Source organism: Mesoplodon bidens, assembly GCF_964165515.1.
Source record: "Mesoplodon bidens genome assembly, chromosome: 3".
Taxonomy (NCBI): Eukaryota; Metazoa; Chordata; class Mammalia; order Artiodactyla; family Ziphiidae; genus Mesoplodon; species Mesoplodon bidens.
The window spans coordinates 165,628,480-165,646,945 of NC_138178.1; the positions used below are offsets into that span (position 1 = coordinate 165,628,480).

Below are 18,466 nucleotides of genomic sequence, written 5' to 3' on the forward strand. Positions count from 1 at the left end.
TATAAATAAGAACAGATGCCCTTTTTAGAAAAATGCCTTTAAAGTCTTCAATGTTAAAATCATATATCCAATACCTAGCAGACTGACTCACAGTAAGAACTCAACAAATGTTTGCTGAACTATATGCTCAAAAAATCTTATGAAAAACATATATCAGTGTGCAGATATTTAGAAATGTCTTCTTTTATTCTCAGAATTACAAGGGATTTGTGAAATTATGTGGTTGAGAAAAGAACATATCAGTAAAAGTATCAAATTTGTATAGTGTTCATTATCATATAAAAGATTGTTAAGGCTTCTAAAATAAATCAATTTTATCCAGTATACAATTTAGTTTAGCAAATTATAATCTAGAAATAATTATATGAGGTAATGATGAACACTTCTAAAATCTAGGCTCATGAGGGCAAGGAATTTGTTTCTTTCACCACTATATTTCTAGGGTCTAGTACAATACCTGGCACATAGTAGGCACTCAATAAATATTTGTTGGATTATTAAATTAACAAATATACAGAGAGGTGAGTAGTACAGCATGAGTAGAAACTTCAAACATGTCTAAAAAGTAATTCCTGAAAATTAAATAGAAATATTTCTCAGCTCAAATGAGAGCAGAATTTGTAATACACAAAACTGTGAGAAACTGAAAAAGAAGCAGATTTGGGTGGGGGAATATTAATTCACGTTTGGAAATACTGGGCTTGTGTGATCTATGAGAAAGTCAAGGGGAGACACACTAGGGGCATGTTTGGGTCTGGAGCCCAGAAGAGGGGTCAGGGTTGGCCATGTATATTTGGGAATCACCAGCACACAGGGAGAGAGTGCAAGCATAAAAAGAGAAGAGTACCTAGGACCGAACTGTGAGGAACCCTCAGGTAGAAGAGAAAGAGCCTGCAAAAGACAGCGAGAGAGGGAAGGAAAGGCAGGGGAGCACGGCGTCACAGAAGCCAGGGTGAGACGCAATTTCCAGTTCAACACTACTAGGTAGTCAAGTAAGGTGAGGGCTCAAAAATAGCTAAAATGGAGGTCAATAGTGGCCTTGGCAAAAACAGGTTCAGTCAATTGGTAGGAGGTGCAACCCAAACTTGAGTAGATTAAGGGGTGAGTGACCTGTGGGTAATAGACTGCACAGGCAAATATTGACAAAGGAGAACACAGGACAACAACTAGAAGGGAATAGGGGATTCTGAGATTGTTTGCTGTTCATCAGTCAGTCCATTCATCCATTCATCTCTCCATTTTTAAACATTTAAGATGGGAGAGACTAGGCTTGCTTAAATGGTGACAGAAAGGGTCCAAGCAGAAGAAGAAGAAGTAGACAAGAAGAGGGGTCAGTTACAGATAGAGGTAGAGACGTATAATCTCTCTATATAAACTGGAAACCAGGGAGGAAACTCCTCAGAGTGAAGTTTAAGTTGAAAACCAAGGCAGTAGCGTAGGAACAGACAAAAAAGAAGCCCATTCCAAGAAATGATATTTTGATATAAGTCAGGCTGACATGGGAAACCCAAAAGGAATGCTAGCTAATCAAAATAGAAATTGTTGGATGGGAATATTTTTGAGGTGCAATAGGTCTAGGCAGGGACACTTGCTAAGTGGATGCCAGGTGGAATAAGGGGGGAGCAAAGGACCATTAGATCAAGTTTTAGGGGACTCAGAAAAGGAGAGTCCCTACATGAGCCCTAAGAGTTAAACCTGAAGCCTAGCAAGACAGCATGTCCTCTTCAGCTAAGAGGAAGAATGAGCTGGTAGTCTGAGGGGAGAAGACAGATGAAACTGTAAGGCTTAATAACACATGACTATAACACATAATTACATGAAATGCAGCTAGGTTGCATTGGGAATAAGGGAATCTATAAACTACTTCTCCACTTCAGACTGAATCCCACTGTTTCATTTTTGCACCAAAATAACCAATTGCTCAAAAACTGTGGCATCCGACAAGAATTCCCTTCATTCCCTTGAGGAATAGCTGTTGAACTGACCAGCAGAAAACACAAGTCTCTCTTGTGAGAAGTGACGCAGCTGATTCAGGAACCCAGCAGTTTTTACCAATTTGTATTACTGTATTAAAACCCAACAATTCTGATCATGTTTGACTTTGGTTTGCCTCTTGCTTTGGTTTCAAACGTTTTCTCTTCCTCAGTGCCAACGTCTGTTTCTGCCTACTGACAAATGATCAGCCACACATGTCCAGAAATACAGGATTCACGAACTGATGCTTTCATTGTAGTATCACCAGAACCTAGCCTAATGTCTAGCAGATAGAAGTCTCTCAACAAATACTGATGAAGTGAATGAGTAAATGTACGTGCGGTTCCACGGGGAGAGAAAGAAGTGATCATCAACTCTCTCTATGTGGGGGGAGTCCTCCATCTTTACATGCCAAGGGTCCTTTGACAGTCTGTTGAAGCTGACAGACCCCTTCTCAGAATAATGCTTTTACATATACTGTAGGACAGAGCAAACTAATGATATTGAAATACAATGAAGTCAAAATATAAAGAGAAATTGTGACATCATCACAAATGTGCTTCTGCGGCATAGGCTGGGCTTGCTAAGCCACAGGCATCACTGTAGGGAGATCTGGCTGGGCCAGTTCACTGACAAAACCACTAGCCGACAACATCTGTAGATTTCTGTTCTCAGTTCTCAGAGAGGAATCCTCCCAGCTCTTGTCTAGGAAGCCACCGTTCTCAGAAGGAAGGGGAAGCAAGAGGCCATGGCAGTTCCACAGTGTAGTGTGGCAATCCCCAAGCCACCCCCTAGCTTTGACGGTGTCCTCTCCCTCAACCGTGCCCCCTGTCCCTGAATCCACAGTTTTGTCTATTTAACCTTATCAGTCTTCCATGAGGGTCAGAAAGGCAAGGTTTCCTACGGGGACAGTGTAGATCTGAGATCTGGGGGGTACCTGTTTCTTATATAGACTTCCAACTAATCCTCTTGTGTCCTGCCCTCTTGCTTTGAGCGATGCCTGGTGCCCCCAATTCCTGAGCCTTTCTGGGGGTCAGAGGTGCAAATTAGCCTGCTTTGGGGATTCTCATATTACTGGCTTAGGATTCAGCTGTTTCAGGTGTGCTAAATTGGTTACAACTAGTATTTCTGCTGTCCATCTTCCAGAATCTGGTTGCTGTTTTCCTCTCTCCCTTTTGAGTATATGCCTATTTTACGCCTTTACTTTTACTTGTAGTAGGGTTTAGTGAGGAAACAACCATCAACATATTTCATCTGTCACATTTTTCAAGTTGCCACTAAAATTTTTAACAAAGTTTGAAAAATCAAACTTTGAAGAAAAATCCTCAAAAATTCATCTCATCTTTTTCATAACTATGATTTTTCTATCAAAGATAATCAACATATTGTTATACCCTCAGGTTCACGAAGGCAGAGACCATTTCCCTATTGTCACTGTATTATCCAATATCTAGCACAGTAGAGGTGGTCAATAAATATTTATTGAAAAGTGATTGAATGAATATAGATATAAGAAAAAATTGGGATCCTTTGTTTTCATAATTTTATTACTTATCTAACTCACCTAGGACTGCTTTGGCAATATTCTAAAAAGCAAACAATCAGAAATAGATACACCTAATTTGGAACCCAGATTACAATAAAGAAGTCCTTTATTACAAAAATTTAATTATGATTCTGTATACTATAACAATAATTTCTTGGATAGAAAGGAACTGGCATTCAAATTACTTAGTTGTCTTGAAAAACTAGCCGTGTAAAAATGTACTTTTTATTACAACTGCTACATAAATAGTATTTAATTACAACTAGTAAATGTACAATTTTAAATGTTATTAAATAAATCTTTAATAATAAACAAATTTTAATAAATGCTGAAAATGCAAAGTCCTTCATATTTAAAATCTGTACATTAGCTATTACACTTTAGTTTGTATGGGCAAAAAAACAGCAAGTTTATTAAAAAATTAGGTCTAGTAGATCCTTGCTATTCTTGTCAAGTGAGTTCAAAGAGCCATCATGACATGTCCTACTTTGTAATTATAATGTAAAGTGTATGTGCTTTGTTTTGTAATTCTTTATTGGCTATTATCTAAGCCACAATTTTCCTAAAAGGCCCAAAGCGTTATTTTAAAATTTCAGTTATATTTTATGGAGAAAGTTAAATGCATAATTTTGTTTTGTTTTTAACTGGGGAATTCTGATATATCCGTAAAAGGATTACTGGAATTCTAGCAGGATGGTTCCATGGTAATTTTAAACTAAAAACTTTACAGTTATCCATGTCAAAATATTCCTCTGGGCAAACTTGCACAAAAATCCATAATCTGTTTAGTACTATCCCATTAAACACTCATTCTATAGCTAATTTTTCATCATTGTTTACATTCTGTTTTACTAACTTCAAATTAAAATATAATACTCACTTCATCAGCCACAAACTCCTTACTCAGACCAAAATCTGTCAGCACCACATGGCCATTAGAATCAAGTAGAATATTCTCAAGCTTAATGTCACGGTATATAATCCCCAACTGTAAAAACAAACAAATATGCATATTAAAATAACAATTTCCAAAAAATAAATTAGGAAAGTCTTTCTTATCTACCTTAAAAACAAACCAAAAAAAGGCATTCTCCTGCTCAGGGTGCTATGACGGCTCTTAGTCACAGGTCAGAGCAAATCTAGATTCTTCCATCTCAGGGTTTATCTGCTGGGTTCCCTCTGCAACCATGTCTTCATGCTCCATATAATGAGGGTACATTCCTGTCGGACTAGCTTCTGTTGGGTCTACTTTGACTACTGCTTCTTCCTGGGTTACTGTTCTTGATGGATTTCATCCTCACTCCAGATGATCTTCAAGTGCTTTCTTGGCCAATTCATGTCCATCACTTCTAATGGCTTCAGAAGGCTTTCCTGAGTAACCACTTCCCATACTGGCCATTTCTTTGTTTTTATTCCTATAGCATCTATATTTACATTGTACTTACCTAAAAGTAATTGATATTTTCTAGGTACTTCCTGCTTTTCTTGATATAACCATATCCAAACTCTGTTTTTTCACTTTTTATGCATTTACCTAGTATCTAGCACAGTGTCATATGTCAAATAGGTAATTAATAAGGCTTGTTGAATAATACGCTCCTAAACACGAAGGTTGAAGATCACAGGTTAATTTTAGTTGATCTTTAGTTCTAAATAAGCAACGTAAATCAATTAGATATTTAAATATCCTTCTATTTTGTTTTGTATGTAAGTTTTATAGTAAAACACTTCAGCTCTATAACATAAATGAATCTACCCAAGTTATATAAGAAGTACTTGATATGCATGAATTCCACGTTTCATGTTTTGTCAGCCCGAATTAAATGTTTTTAAACTTAGAAACATTGCTTTCCTCAACACTAAGTATATGAAAAATAAGATTCTTGATACTTTCTTAAAATTGAAACAAAAAATTACACAAGGAAAAACACTAGGCAATTTTCTTCCAAGAATCTCAGTGGGTTTTTTTTTCATATTTTAAAACATTATTATATATTGTAAATGCACAGTCTGTTAAACAGACATTTGACTTGAAGCCTTACAAGCACCTAACAACCAGTATGACTTTTTTAAACAGCCTCTTTGGAAAAGATTTTAAGAATAAGTCATTTACTACCTGCTTTACCTCATCACTTCCAAATAAACTCCCCGTTTTTGTCTCTTCCTGAGAAACTCAGTGTTAGTAGCTATATCAAGATTATCATTATTAGCTTTGTGTTATATCTCTTTGTATTTATCTTTTTAGGTAGTCAGAATAAGAGAAATATAGCTAAGATCTAATCTGTTATATTCTTTCCCTCTATATCAATTACATTTATATCTTGTACTCATCATGTTCTCTACCTCTGTGTTTCTGATTACCCTGTTTTAATAATAATGAATGTTCATGAATTTTCCCTTTAAGAAACAGAATTACAGTTTTCATACTAACTAAAAACTGAATTTACTAGCTTACCTGTCAGAGCTTTGTATTTTGTTTGTGTTTACTCTGGTATTTATGGTGATTTCCACCATCGTTTTTATATTATAAAAATTACATCTGATTCCCCTAAGCATAAAACAAAGCTTTTCAGCCTATTCCCTGGCCCAATTTGGCTCAAGTATAAAAATGTCCTAACTACTTTATACCCCACAAAAATAACCATAGGCAGAAAGCTCATCCCCACACCACCAGTTCTATCAGAAGGAATACAGATGCCTGTTCCTATCACTTCAGTTCAGCCCCCACCTTACACTCCCCTTCCTTTCACTCCATGGCACTGCCGCCCTGCGCCCCAGAGCCTTCTCTACTTCCCTCCTGTTCTTAGACGTTTTTTCATTCACTCTCCTTAGAATTCCTATTCGGAACCCTGTCTCCCTCTACCTGACCAGGTGTGTTCCTGTTCTGGGCTAGATCTACCCATTTCTTGATCCCTTCCTTCTTATATCTTCTCATCATCTTTTCTCACAGCCTCTCCCACTCGTCTCCATCCTGCAGTTCTAATCTTCCTGCCCCTTTAAAGATTTCATCCTTCTTCCTTGCCTTTTTCCTTCATTTCTCTCCCTTCTTTTTTATGCTCCATAATCAGCACTTCAATCTTTTTTTTAATCTGTAATCTAGTGTAGCATCTGAATATATAACAAAGAAAAGCAGCGGCTTTATGATGTACCTGTATCATCCGAATTTAGCGACTTGAGTCATCATCCTATGGTCTCACACAACTTTGATAAAAAGTATGCTAGTACTTTCTGTTTCTTGGAAATACACACAAGCCTAGTCTACATAATGACTGTTTGCTTCTACAGTAATGCTTCCTCATTAAAAAATATTTTTAGTCAAAATTTCTTGGATCAAGATTAATAGTATCTGAAATCATATTTTTTAAAAGTCTAAACTGATTTTATAGAGTTCAAACAGCATCACATACATATATGAATTCCATTAAAAAAGTTGAGTAGCTGAGTTCATGCCACATGAAGGCAACGGAGCAGGAGGGAGGGAGGGGGAGCAAGAGAAGACCTTAGGGGTGAACCAAATGGAAAAGAAAATGGCCTGGAGGGGTGGGATAGGGAGGGTGGGAGGGAGGGAGACGCAAGAGGGAAGAGATATGGGAACATATGTATATGTGTAACTGATTCACTTTGTTATAAAGCAGAAACTAACACACCTTTGTAAAGCAATTATACTCCAATAAAGATGTAAAAAAAAAAAAAAAAGAAAAGAAAGCGAGAGTGGGAGAGGGGGATAGCTGGGTAGCATCGGTAAGTGCTTCTTTCAAATATTCCAAGCTAATTGGGAAACATACTCCGAAGATGCACAGGCAGAGTCTGCAATGGAGTAAGTCACAATTAAGGAAATACATATTATGACTTGTGGGTTCATCTTAAAGGTTATTTTAAGAATGAAAATATTTTATTCTAATGATACTTTGTAATAAGCATCAGAATTTTTCATGAACAAAATCAAAAAAATGCTCAGGTTCTACCTTTTTAATCTGCATCCCAGGAGCTATAAAAGGAAAGTAGACTTTTACAAAGGGAACAATAAAATTGAAAAAATTGGTAATGGTCTATGAGTGTGCTTCCACAATCTCCACGAAGACAATGACATGTAAACGCATTAGCTCTTTTAGCTCCATCATTACCTCAGTTACTAGATTTTTTAAAAAAGGAAATCCCAAAGGTTAAGCGTCTCTTACCTTGTGGAGATGTTCGAGGGCAAGCACGATCTCTCCAACATAGATCTGCACCTCGTGCTCTGTGAAACGCTCTCTTTGAGAAAGATGAGTAAAAAGTTCTCCACCATTTATATAATCTAAAAATGAAATATATTTTTTCTGTCTTTGACTTGTATTCATAAACTAAAGGAAATATTTCCTTTTAACCACTTTGGATTAACCATAAGGCATTGATTTTAATACATTATTTTTGTACAATTCTTCGTATATAGTTTCATATAGAATATATTACTAAATTCATATAAATAGTTTCATAAGTTAATGACTACCCTAAACCACAATCAAATGAATTTGCATAGAGTATTACTATTAAAACTATTACATGAAATCTGCATATATTTAAATAATTTTCCCAAATCCAGCATATCAGAAACCTCTGCCATCACCATACACTTCTTAACTTGCTGTAGAGTACCAAAACATCAACCACTATAATAACTAAAATAAAAAATGAAAAAAACAAAACTCCCAGCCTTTCCTTTGTAGTAGTGGCCAGTCACTATTTTTAAGCAGATTCCCTATTTTCCAGAATTGTCTATGGAGAGCCCTTCTAAAAATGCATATTAGGTAGCAGGTAGCCTTCTTATGGCTCCACATAACTCAAAAGTAAAAGTAGCACAACATGGCTGAATCAAAACACTGAAACTAAATGATTCCCATTTGCCTTTCAATTTGCCCATTTTATCCCAAGAGGAATAATGAAATAAGAGAGAAAAAAGCTACAGTGAGACATAAATTAGGAGCTGAATAAGCCACAACTGTGTTCATAATAGGCTCTAAGAAGACATTTATTGACAAACTGATAATAGTTTTATCAGAAACTAACCATTACTATCTTACACAACATTTGTGTGTGAGAAACAATGTACACCTAGAAAACAGTCACAGATATAGATTAAAGCTTTTCTCCTAAAACAAATCTGAAAAGCATGTATCCCAAGTATATTCATTTGTCAAGTTTACCACAATTTGATAAAAGACCAAAGCAAAATCTTCATTAACTCACATATTTTTATCTTGCCCGTTTAACTTCAAATTCCAAACAGCTGATGCAACAGAATGAAAGAACTCTAAAAGCTGGTTGTTTTGCAATGTATTTTACAAAGCACATGCCAGCAAAAAGCACTGCCCTTTTAAGACTTTTGTATTTTGCCAAGAGGTTTTAATTATATCTTAACACAAAGCTAATTATTAAAAAGGTGTAAAGGAACACAGCATTCCTGCAAACTAACAGTGAATTTTTTCTACCTTTAAGTAGTTACTTATTTAAATCTAATACTGATGTTTACACATATGGTTTCCATAGTTAGTCATGGTACAGAAATAGGCATTCAGAGGTCAGATGACCAACTGACAAACTCCTACACACCCTTGAATGTCCTACTTAATTATCTCATCTTCAATAACCACTCCAGCAGAGTTGATCACTTCCTTTTATGTTACCCCCTGTGTTTAAAAACTTATACCATTGCAATTATCTTGCTGCACTGAAAATGTCTATTTGCATACTTCCTTTCTCTGCTAAACTCTGAGCTTTTTAAAGTCACGATCAATGTATTCATCTTAAAAAAAAATCACTCTGAAACTCAAAGGCAAGTGAGTTGCAAAAAAAAACCCCAAAAACCCAATGTACTCCTGTCTTTGAGGCAACTTGATATAATCCAAAGAACCTGGGCTTTATAATCAATAAACCTGAACTAGACAATGGCTCCAATGTGTCCTGTCTTGAGCAAATAAAGTCTCTCTCAGTGTCAGTTCTTTATCTATAAAATGGGAATCAGAACTACTATAGATTATTGTTTCTTGGAACATAGAAAGTGTTTTATTTGCATTTACTGGGGAGGCTAAGAAAAATTAACTACAAATCTAAGAAGACAAACCTAAAACAACATCAAGTCACCTACTTCCTACTTGTAGAATAGACCAACAGCCCAAGGTGAAGACCTGACATTCACAAAATAAATATGCTTTATTTGTAGGTACAGGGTTGCACACTTTATAAGCTGAACGGCCAACTCTATCCAGTGGTCCAAGCTGTCAACATTGGTAAGGTAGCTACATAGGCTGCCAAAGGACTGTAACAGCAGGAGTTGCGACACCTGGAGTGGTGTTACAGGGTAAGCGCTATCAATAGCAGGGATATGAGGTTAGTGGGCATCTCTGTAAGATAAGTACCTAGTACCCTCAGTTGTTATAATTCTAGTCGTTTTGTTTGGTATGTAGTGGTATCTCGTTATGGTTTTAATTTGCATTTTCCTGAATAATAATGATATTTAATATCTTTCCATGCCTTATCAGACATTTCTATATCTTCTTTTGTGAAACATCTATTAAGGGTTCTTTCTTTTTTGCCCCTTTTGGTTTTTTCTTTTTTATTCGAAATATAATTCACATACCATGAATTTCACCAATTTGAAGTGTAAAATTCAATGGTTTTTAGTATATTCAGAGTTGTGCAGCCATCACCACATTCAATTTTAAAATATTTTCACACACTCCCTCCTCAGAAATCCCAATTTATCTGTTTCTCCTTTAGTTGCTTGTGCTTTTTTTAAAAATTTATTTACTTATTCATTTATTTATATTTTGGCTGAGTTGGGTCTTCATTGCTGTGCGCAGGCTTTCTCTAGTTGTGATGAGCGGGGGCTACTCTTCATTGCGGTGCACGAGCTTCTCATTGTGGTGGCTTCTCTTGTTGCGGAACACAGGTTCTAAGTGTGCAGGCTTCAGTACTTGTGGCTCGTGGGCTCTAGAGCGCAGGCTCAGTAGTTGTGGCGCACGGGCTTAGTTGCGTGCGGCATGTGGGATCTTGCCGGACCAGGGCTCGAACCCGTGTCCCCTACATTGGCAGATTCTTAACCACTGCGTCACCAGGGAAGCCCAGTTGCTTGTGCTTTTGATGTCACATTTAAGAAATCACTGCCAAAACCAAGGTCACAAAAATTTACCCCTATGTTTTCTTCTAAGAGATTTATAGGTTTAGTTCTTACTTTTCATCTTTGATCCATTTTGAGTTAAGTTTTTTGTATGTTGTGAGTTATGGGCCCAATTTCATACTTTTGTATATGGTTATCCAGCTGTTCCAGCACCATTAGTTAAAAAGACTGTTCTTTCCTCATTGGCACCCTTGTCAAAAAATCAATTGACAGTAAATGTGAGGGTTTATTTCTGGACTCTCAATGCTAATCTATTATCTATATGTCTATCTTTATTCCAGTGCCACACTTCTTGATTATTGTAGCTTTGTAGTAAGTTTTAAAAGTGCGAGTCTTCCAACTTAATTCTTCCTTTTCAAAATTGTTTTAGCTATTCTAAAGTTCCTTGATTTTTCCATACAATTTTAGGATGACTTTGTCAATTTCCATAAAAAAATAAGCTGGGATTTTGAGAGAGGTTTGTTAAATCTATAGATCATTTTGGGGAGTATTGCCACCTTAGTAATATAAAGACTTTCAATCCATAAACATAGAATCTTTTACCATCATGAAGTATCCCTTTTTATCTCTAGTATACGTTTTTAAGTATATTTTGTCTGATATTAGTATAGCCACTCCTTCTTTCTTGTGGTTGCCATTTGCATGATTTATCTTTTCCTATCCTTTTTCTTTTTAACCTGTTTGTACCTTTGAATATACAGTGTATCTCCTGTAAAAAGTATATAGTTGCATCTTTCCCCCATCTGACAATCTCTGTCTTTTGATTGTACTGATTAATCCATTCACATTTAATGTTATTACTGATATAGTTGGACTTATTATATTACTTTTTTGTTTTCTACATATTTCATATCTTTATTTGTTCCTCTATTCCTCTTTACTTCTTTCTTTTTCATTAAGTAAATATTTTCTAGTGTAACATTTTAATTTCTTTAATGAATTTCACTTTTTTTAGTTATTTTCTTAGTGGTTGCTCTATGGCTTACCATACACACATTATCACAAACAGTTTCAGATTTATACCAACTTAATTCCAGTGATATATAGAAACATTTCTTCTACACAGCTCTATTCTTTCTTCCTCCCTTTTGAGCTATTATTGTTATACATAGTATAACTATATATGTTACAAACCCAACAATACATTATAATTATTACCTTATATAGTTTTATGTCTTTCAAAGAGGCTGAAAGAAAAGAGAGCAAGTACATATTTAGAGTTTGTCATATTAGCCTTCCTATTTACCATTTTTGGTTCTCTTTATTTTTTCTTGTGGCCCCTGGAGCTGGATAGCACAGAGGTTTCTGGCCATTGTAAGGATTTCAGATTTTACTCTGAATGAAATAAGAAGCCTCTGGAAGGTTGAGTACAACAGTGGTATGATACGACTTCCATTTTAACAGGATCAATGACTCTGGCTGCTGTGTTGAGAACTTTCAAGAGGGAAAGTAGGGAGATCACTTGCAGTAAACAAGGAGAGATGATGGAGCTTAGGAGAAAGGTGACAGCTTGGTGGTGGTAAGGATCCAGCCCTACCTGAGCACATGAAGAGATGGAGTTGGTGTTACCTGAGATGGAGAAGGCTGCAGGAGGGACAAATTTGGAAGGGATGATCCAGAGTTCACCTTTGGAAATGAGGAATGCACAGTGTCTAACAAATAGTAAAAGCTCAATAAATGGTAGTTATCATCATCACCATCACCATCTTGGATTATTTATTCTAAGACTGTTAAAAGGTACAAAAGAGCCCTTCTGGAATCCTTTTAGGAAAAGGAAGATAAATTTCTTATGGCCAGTTAGATCATTAAGAGGAGGTTGCAAGTAAATTCCTTGAAATTATGCACAATTTTTTCAAGTATATGTAAGCATGTGTGCATTCTACTGAGAAGAGAGGGTCCACAGCTTTTATCAGATTTTCCAAGGAGTTACAAGCCAAAAAAGTTTTCAGAACATCACTCAAAAGACAGCATTAAAATTTTGAATGGAAAAGTGCCTGTGAAGTTTATTTACAAACCAATGAATGCGGACTGCCAGCACATGGGAAACATCTGAGAGTAGCGTCTTACAGCTCGCCAGCACCATAAACTTCATCATCACAGCGCACGCACCCAGCGCCATTTCTCCTGAGCATTTAGATCGCTTCTCCCTGACTTCTGGCCTTGCTTGGCATAGCTGTCCTGGAGCTTACTGTATTTAGAACTGGACTAGTGAGGTTCAGAGCTTTAAAAAGTGAAATGGAGCATGAAGTTTTCATTGTTAACAAGATCTCTGCCTACGGAGGATGTGCTGGAACTGCATTTCTGGTCTCTTTACACCTCTGTCTTCATCCAGAGAGCTAGCAACTCTGTTAGGGGAAGGTTAGGGCTCGGCCTTGAAACTAAAAACAACTTAGCCAGGCAGTGACACAACAAATAAAACAAAATTCAGAAAAGACTACAGGGATATTATTCAATTTGAGTTGAATTATTGATATAAAATGTTTACTCTCTTGAAAGAGAACACTGGAATCAAGCATGCAGGCAGATTCTGGGATAGAGTTAGCAGTGGCATGAATATGGTCAAAGACATCAATGAAAAGCCAGATCATTACTACCATCTGAGAGGAAGAGTCTTCTCAGCTTTATAACTCATGGAACATCCACTTTCCCCTACCCCCCATCCCACCCCTTTCCCACTGGGCATAAATTACATTTCTCCATAACAAAGACTTATTTAAAAGTTCAGATGGAATAAAGCACGTGAGTGGAAACTGTCTACTACTACAATTATTTAAGATCTGCTCTGCCTGGTGGGCCTTGGTCCATGCCAACTCATCTACCCTGAACACTTTCCTGTCAAAATTATGGATTCATTAGCATTCTAGAAATTAGATTTCTCAGGTCTCTGCCAATTTCTTTCTCAACAAACTGCAAGCATGAGGGTTTTTTTTTTAAAGCCAATGCCAACGGTTTTTATTCTCTTCATGATAAGAAATAGCATGAGAGTATCCAGTGTTTATTGATATTCCTGAAGCTTTTTGCCTCTGTGGACAAACAACGAAAATGGACTAAGTGGTGTTGGCTCAGTTTACACTCCTGGCTACTGCCGTTTGTGTAGAAGCAGCATCTTAGTAACCCAGGTTAGTCACGGTAAGTGGGAAAGGGCTCCTGGCAGATAAGAACTAAGCGATGTAAAACAGGGTTTTGGCTGCCTTCCTTTAAAATCTGTATCTCATCACAGCTCACTGCTTTTAAGACTAGACAAAGAAATAACAACTAGAGATATTGGGCACTTTCTATGTGCCTGTTCTATTTGGATATGATAACAAATTTGATCCTCATAAACAATGCTACGAAGTTGTTGCTATTAAAATAATAGTATAATCCCCAGAGAAAACAGGTAATCTCTAGAAAATAGTGAAACCCAGAGAGGTTAAAAAAATTATCCAGAGTTGCATATCTGTTAAGTGAGAGAAGAAGGATTATGAACATGGGCAGTCTGACTCTAAAACAGTGATTTTTTAAATGCTATATAGGCTGCCCTTTTTCCCCTCCTGGTATGGTTTTTACTATCATTTATCAGAAGCAGCCCCACTGAGCAACTGGTATTGCTAATTACTGTCAGAAAAACTGTCTTAAAATTGACTATCCTGTCCTTCAAATATCTGAAAGGCTTAGAGCCAATAATTCTATATATTTGGTCATAAAGTTGATCTATTTTACACGCTTTTCTTAATCAAGTTTTGGAGGGCTCATCAGAATGTCACAGTACTCAGAAGGAGACATTCCTAGGGGGCTGTACTAAGATTTCTTTTTAATGTTCACAGTAAAGAATGAGTCTCCATCTTTTTTTTTTTTTTTTTTTTTTTGTTTGGTACGCGGGCCTCTCACTGCTGTGGCCTCTCCCGTTGCGGAGCACAGTCTCTGGACGCGCAGGCTCAGCGGCCATGGCTCACGGGCCCAGCCGCTCCACGGCATGTGGGATCTTCCCGGACCGGGGCACGAACCCGTGTCCCCTGCATCGGCAGGCGGACTCTCAACCACTGCGCCACCAGGGAAGCCCGTGTCTCCATCATTTTTGAGAATGTGCCAACCTAAGATTATTGCTGACATATTTCTGACACAGAACTTAAGAAAGTCAATTTATATCTTGTAGGAGAGGGCCCAGGGCTGTTTTCTCCAAAAAAGTACTTGGCCTTGCCCTGCAGTTCTCATCTTAACCCACCTGCCTGTTAAAGCAGATGGCTCTGAATTTGACCACAAAGAGCTACATTCTAGGTTCTTGTCAGAGAGTAGAACCTCAAATTGCCTGCAGTCCAAATCTCATCATATGTTCAGTTGTGAGAAATAATACATACAGGACAATAAATGTAATCTTTACATCTTTCTCATTATTTACTATAATGACTTCAGACAAAGCTACAAACTTGGATAACACCGTTTTGGAAAAATTATACTCAATCTTGTTCCATAGGCTTACATTATAAGGGATAGTGGCATAAAACTTGGAATTATATCCTTAGTCAAGGAAGGCTGGTGAAAATTGTCCATTGTATCTTGGCCCTATTTAAAAAGCTTTTCCTAGATCATAATGCCTTCCTATGGGTTTTGGTTTTTTTTTTAATATCTTGATACAATTCCAAACATACAAAAAGTATTTGCAAGAACAGCACAAGTAATCCCCATATAACCAGTATGCAAATTCACCAATTGTTTATATTTTGCTTCATTGGCTTTAGTATTCTCTGTGTAATTCCCCTGGGCCAACTGAGAATAAGTTGGAGACATCAAGCTCCGATGTCTTTCAGTGTGCAAATACTAAAAAAAGAATGCCCTTTCATACAACCACAGTACAATATCAGAAACTTTATGATACAAATACTATTATCTAATCTATACTCTCTATTCAAAGTTTGTCATTTGCCCCACTAATGCTCTTTGTAGCTACTCTTCCCCAGCCAAGGATCTGGTTTATGATCACATATGCATCGGATATCATGGCTGTTTAGACTCTGACCCTAAGTCACAACATACGTACATATTAATTTTATTAATTGCTGCCCACGTTTACAGGTACCTTCCTCCAAAAGGTCATTTATATTCCGCACTAACAGTGAATGGATGCCTTAGAAAACAACGTTCTCACCAACTCCTGATATTCTCATTATCTTTAATTTCTACCGAATTGATAGGCATTTCAAATGGGACACAGAAATTTTGAAGGTGCAGAATAAAGAAGAAGGGGAGAAACTCTGAGAGTTTGCAGCCGCCGGACTTGATAGGTTTTCAGTGGCAGTAGGACCAGTGGGCGCCTCAGACAGGGAAGACGACATTGCTACGGCTGCAGGGCTGAGAAGTAGTAAGAGGTTAGCAAGTCACATGCCACTCAGGAGAGGGGAGTAAAATGCCTGCTAACCTCTGTGAAATTCTGTCAAGACTATCAGCGTGAATTTCAGGCCAGACCCAGCTGACACATGTTGGAGACATATGACGGAAGCTTAGAGAGCTGGTACTGGAAAAAAAGTTTAGAGGGTAATCAAAGTAACTGCCATGTCAGGCGAGGAGGAAGGTTAACAGGGCAAGTGGTTCTCGTGTGCCAGACCAGGCAGATGCCAGGCCAGTAAAGAGGCACGTGGAACCCAAAGATGGTGCAGGGAAAGGGGCAGGAAAGACTCGAGGGAAGGCAGGGTCAATGAGGACTGAAGAACAGGCCCAGGGAGTGTGAGGAAGGAGAAAAAGAGAAGATCACGGTCAAAGAAGAAACCTGATTAGAGGTCTTAGACGTGCGACTGGTTTTAGTGACAAGGCCCAATGTGTGGCTAGGCTTATGAATGGCTACAGTGAAGTAAAGGTTAAAACATCATAAGTCAAGGTGGCTTGGCATGGTGTTGGCATGGTTATCAATACGGCTGCTAAAATTGTGGAAGGGGATGGAAGGAAACTGGAGGAAAGGGAAGCTAGGCCTGAATAAGTCACTGGAAAAGGCAAGCACGTGTCCCAGGAGTCAGTTAAGTACAGGATTGAGGTTAGGGAGTTGGAAAAAAGCGCCTTCACAAATGAAGCTCTGGTGGGAAATGACTTTTAAATGACGTTTAACTACCATTACTTTGTTGAGCCTAAGAGTAGGATGGAGTGATGGGACCTATCCAGCAGCCCCTCTGTAAAAGGGCTGCTGCGTAAGTACCATCCTCCAAGGACAGGAGGTTTTACTTAAGATAAATAAGGCACACTCGGTTAAGATTTAGGGTGCTTGTGCACACGGGGTTATCCACCGAGCACAACGGAAGGGGTGAGAAGAGGAAGATAAGGGAAAGAATGAGGTTTAAGCAGGGGAAGAATAATGTTAAAATTCCTAAAGACATTTTTTAAAAAAACCTCCAAAGCTTCTAAAATAGGAGACACAAAGTTAAGCTTTATAGAGAGTGTAGTCCACAGATAGATTCATACTTCTCTAACGACATGTTTTACCTTTTAGTCTAAAAGCTTATTGAAATGTATGCTATCAGAAAGCAAAGTTGAAATCTGGCACTAATGAGGCAGATGAAAGTCCCAGAGCAATCTTCTCTCTGCCAGGCACAGGGTCTGACACTAGCAAATATAAAGCACCCACTAATATCAGTTGCATGAATTGAACAAATATGCAATACTCTGCTTACTGGCTGCTGTAGCCATATAGGAGAACTAGGGCACGTTTTTCATCTCAAGTTTATTAACAGTAAAAGTAGAAAGAAATCGTTAAATATTATAATAGCTAAAAACTGCAATTCAGATAGACCAATGGGCAGCAAAAGAGAAGGGGAAAAGGAAAAGGAAACGGGTAATAACATAGCAGGAACACATTTCCTGATGAACATCTCTCTTAAATTCTGATCTCTTCCCCTCCTAGAAACGTTCGGAATAAGTCTTAAGATTCATTCTGTTCATAACTGAAGAAGCGAAGGGGACCATCAATAGTACACCTTTGTGACAATAATTATAAATAAACAAGTGAATAAATATGATATGTTCTCAGGAGCTGTGAGGCACATTTCATCAATGTGACTCTTACGAAAACACATTTATCAACTTAAAATTATACTGAGATTTATTTACAGTCCGTACAATGGAATACCTCATATGATGCTTGTATAGACTACCGGTTCCTTGATTAAACTAAAAGGAACTTCCTATATGCAAAAGATTATATCTCAATTCATTTGTAGTTGCTAAATGATCTTCTTTATATGTAGAATGGCTTATACTCTATATCCATAAAATAGGAATATAAATAATTCCAACTCACACATAAGATTGTCATGGTGATTAAATGAGCTATTGAGAGTTAAACTTGGGCCAAACATGCAGAAAGCATTTATTGAAAACTGACTATTGACTACTGTTATTATTTGCAGACATCAATTTATAGAACTGACAAATAATGACATGTTTAATTATAATGATTTTAAAATAAAATTCAAATTTATGGTGTCCTGACTTACCTATTCTCTCAATGAAAGCATAATTTCAAAGCTTATAAATGTTTAATATATATTTCTACAAAGTACTACAGGGTCTAATTAGTTTTAGTCGGTATTAAGCAAAAGAGAAATTTTCTTAAATAACTGATATCTTAGTGCAATCCTCATATTTTAAAATTGCAGAGATATCTGGTTTTTATTCAAATGCAAATAAATTGCTTTTCAAGGTTTTTATGTGACCGTAGTTGGAGTGCCAGATGAAGCACTCTGATGTTGTGTTTCTAAGAAGCATAAAAATAACACAGAAATCACACAAATAATGTGAAACTTCAAAGTCACAAAATCTCTCCCACTTTA

At 37.2% G+C, this 18,466-nt stretch overlaps 1 protein-coding gene across 2 annotated transcripts in view; it reads right to left on the reverse strand.

Annotated features, from left to right (window-relative positions):
- RPS6KA5 (ribosomal protein S6 kinase A5) overlaps positions 1-18,466 on the reverse strand; it is a 182,949-nt gene that overhangs the window by 66,345 nt on the left and 98,138 nt on the right. For both annotated transcript variants that reach the window (XM_081229462.1, XM_081229461.1), the window contains 2 exons: positions 7,699-7,814; positions 4,401-4,508 (listed from right to left, as the gene is read on the reverse strand). In XM_081229462.1, the coding sequence (XP_081085588.1) occupies positions 4,401-4,508; positions 7,699-7,814 (224 nt within the window). The remainder of the gene's footprint in view (positions 1-4,400; positions 4,509-7,698; positions 7,815-18,466) is intronic.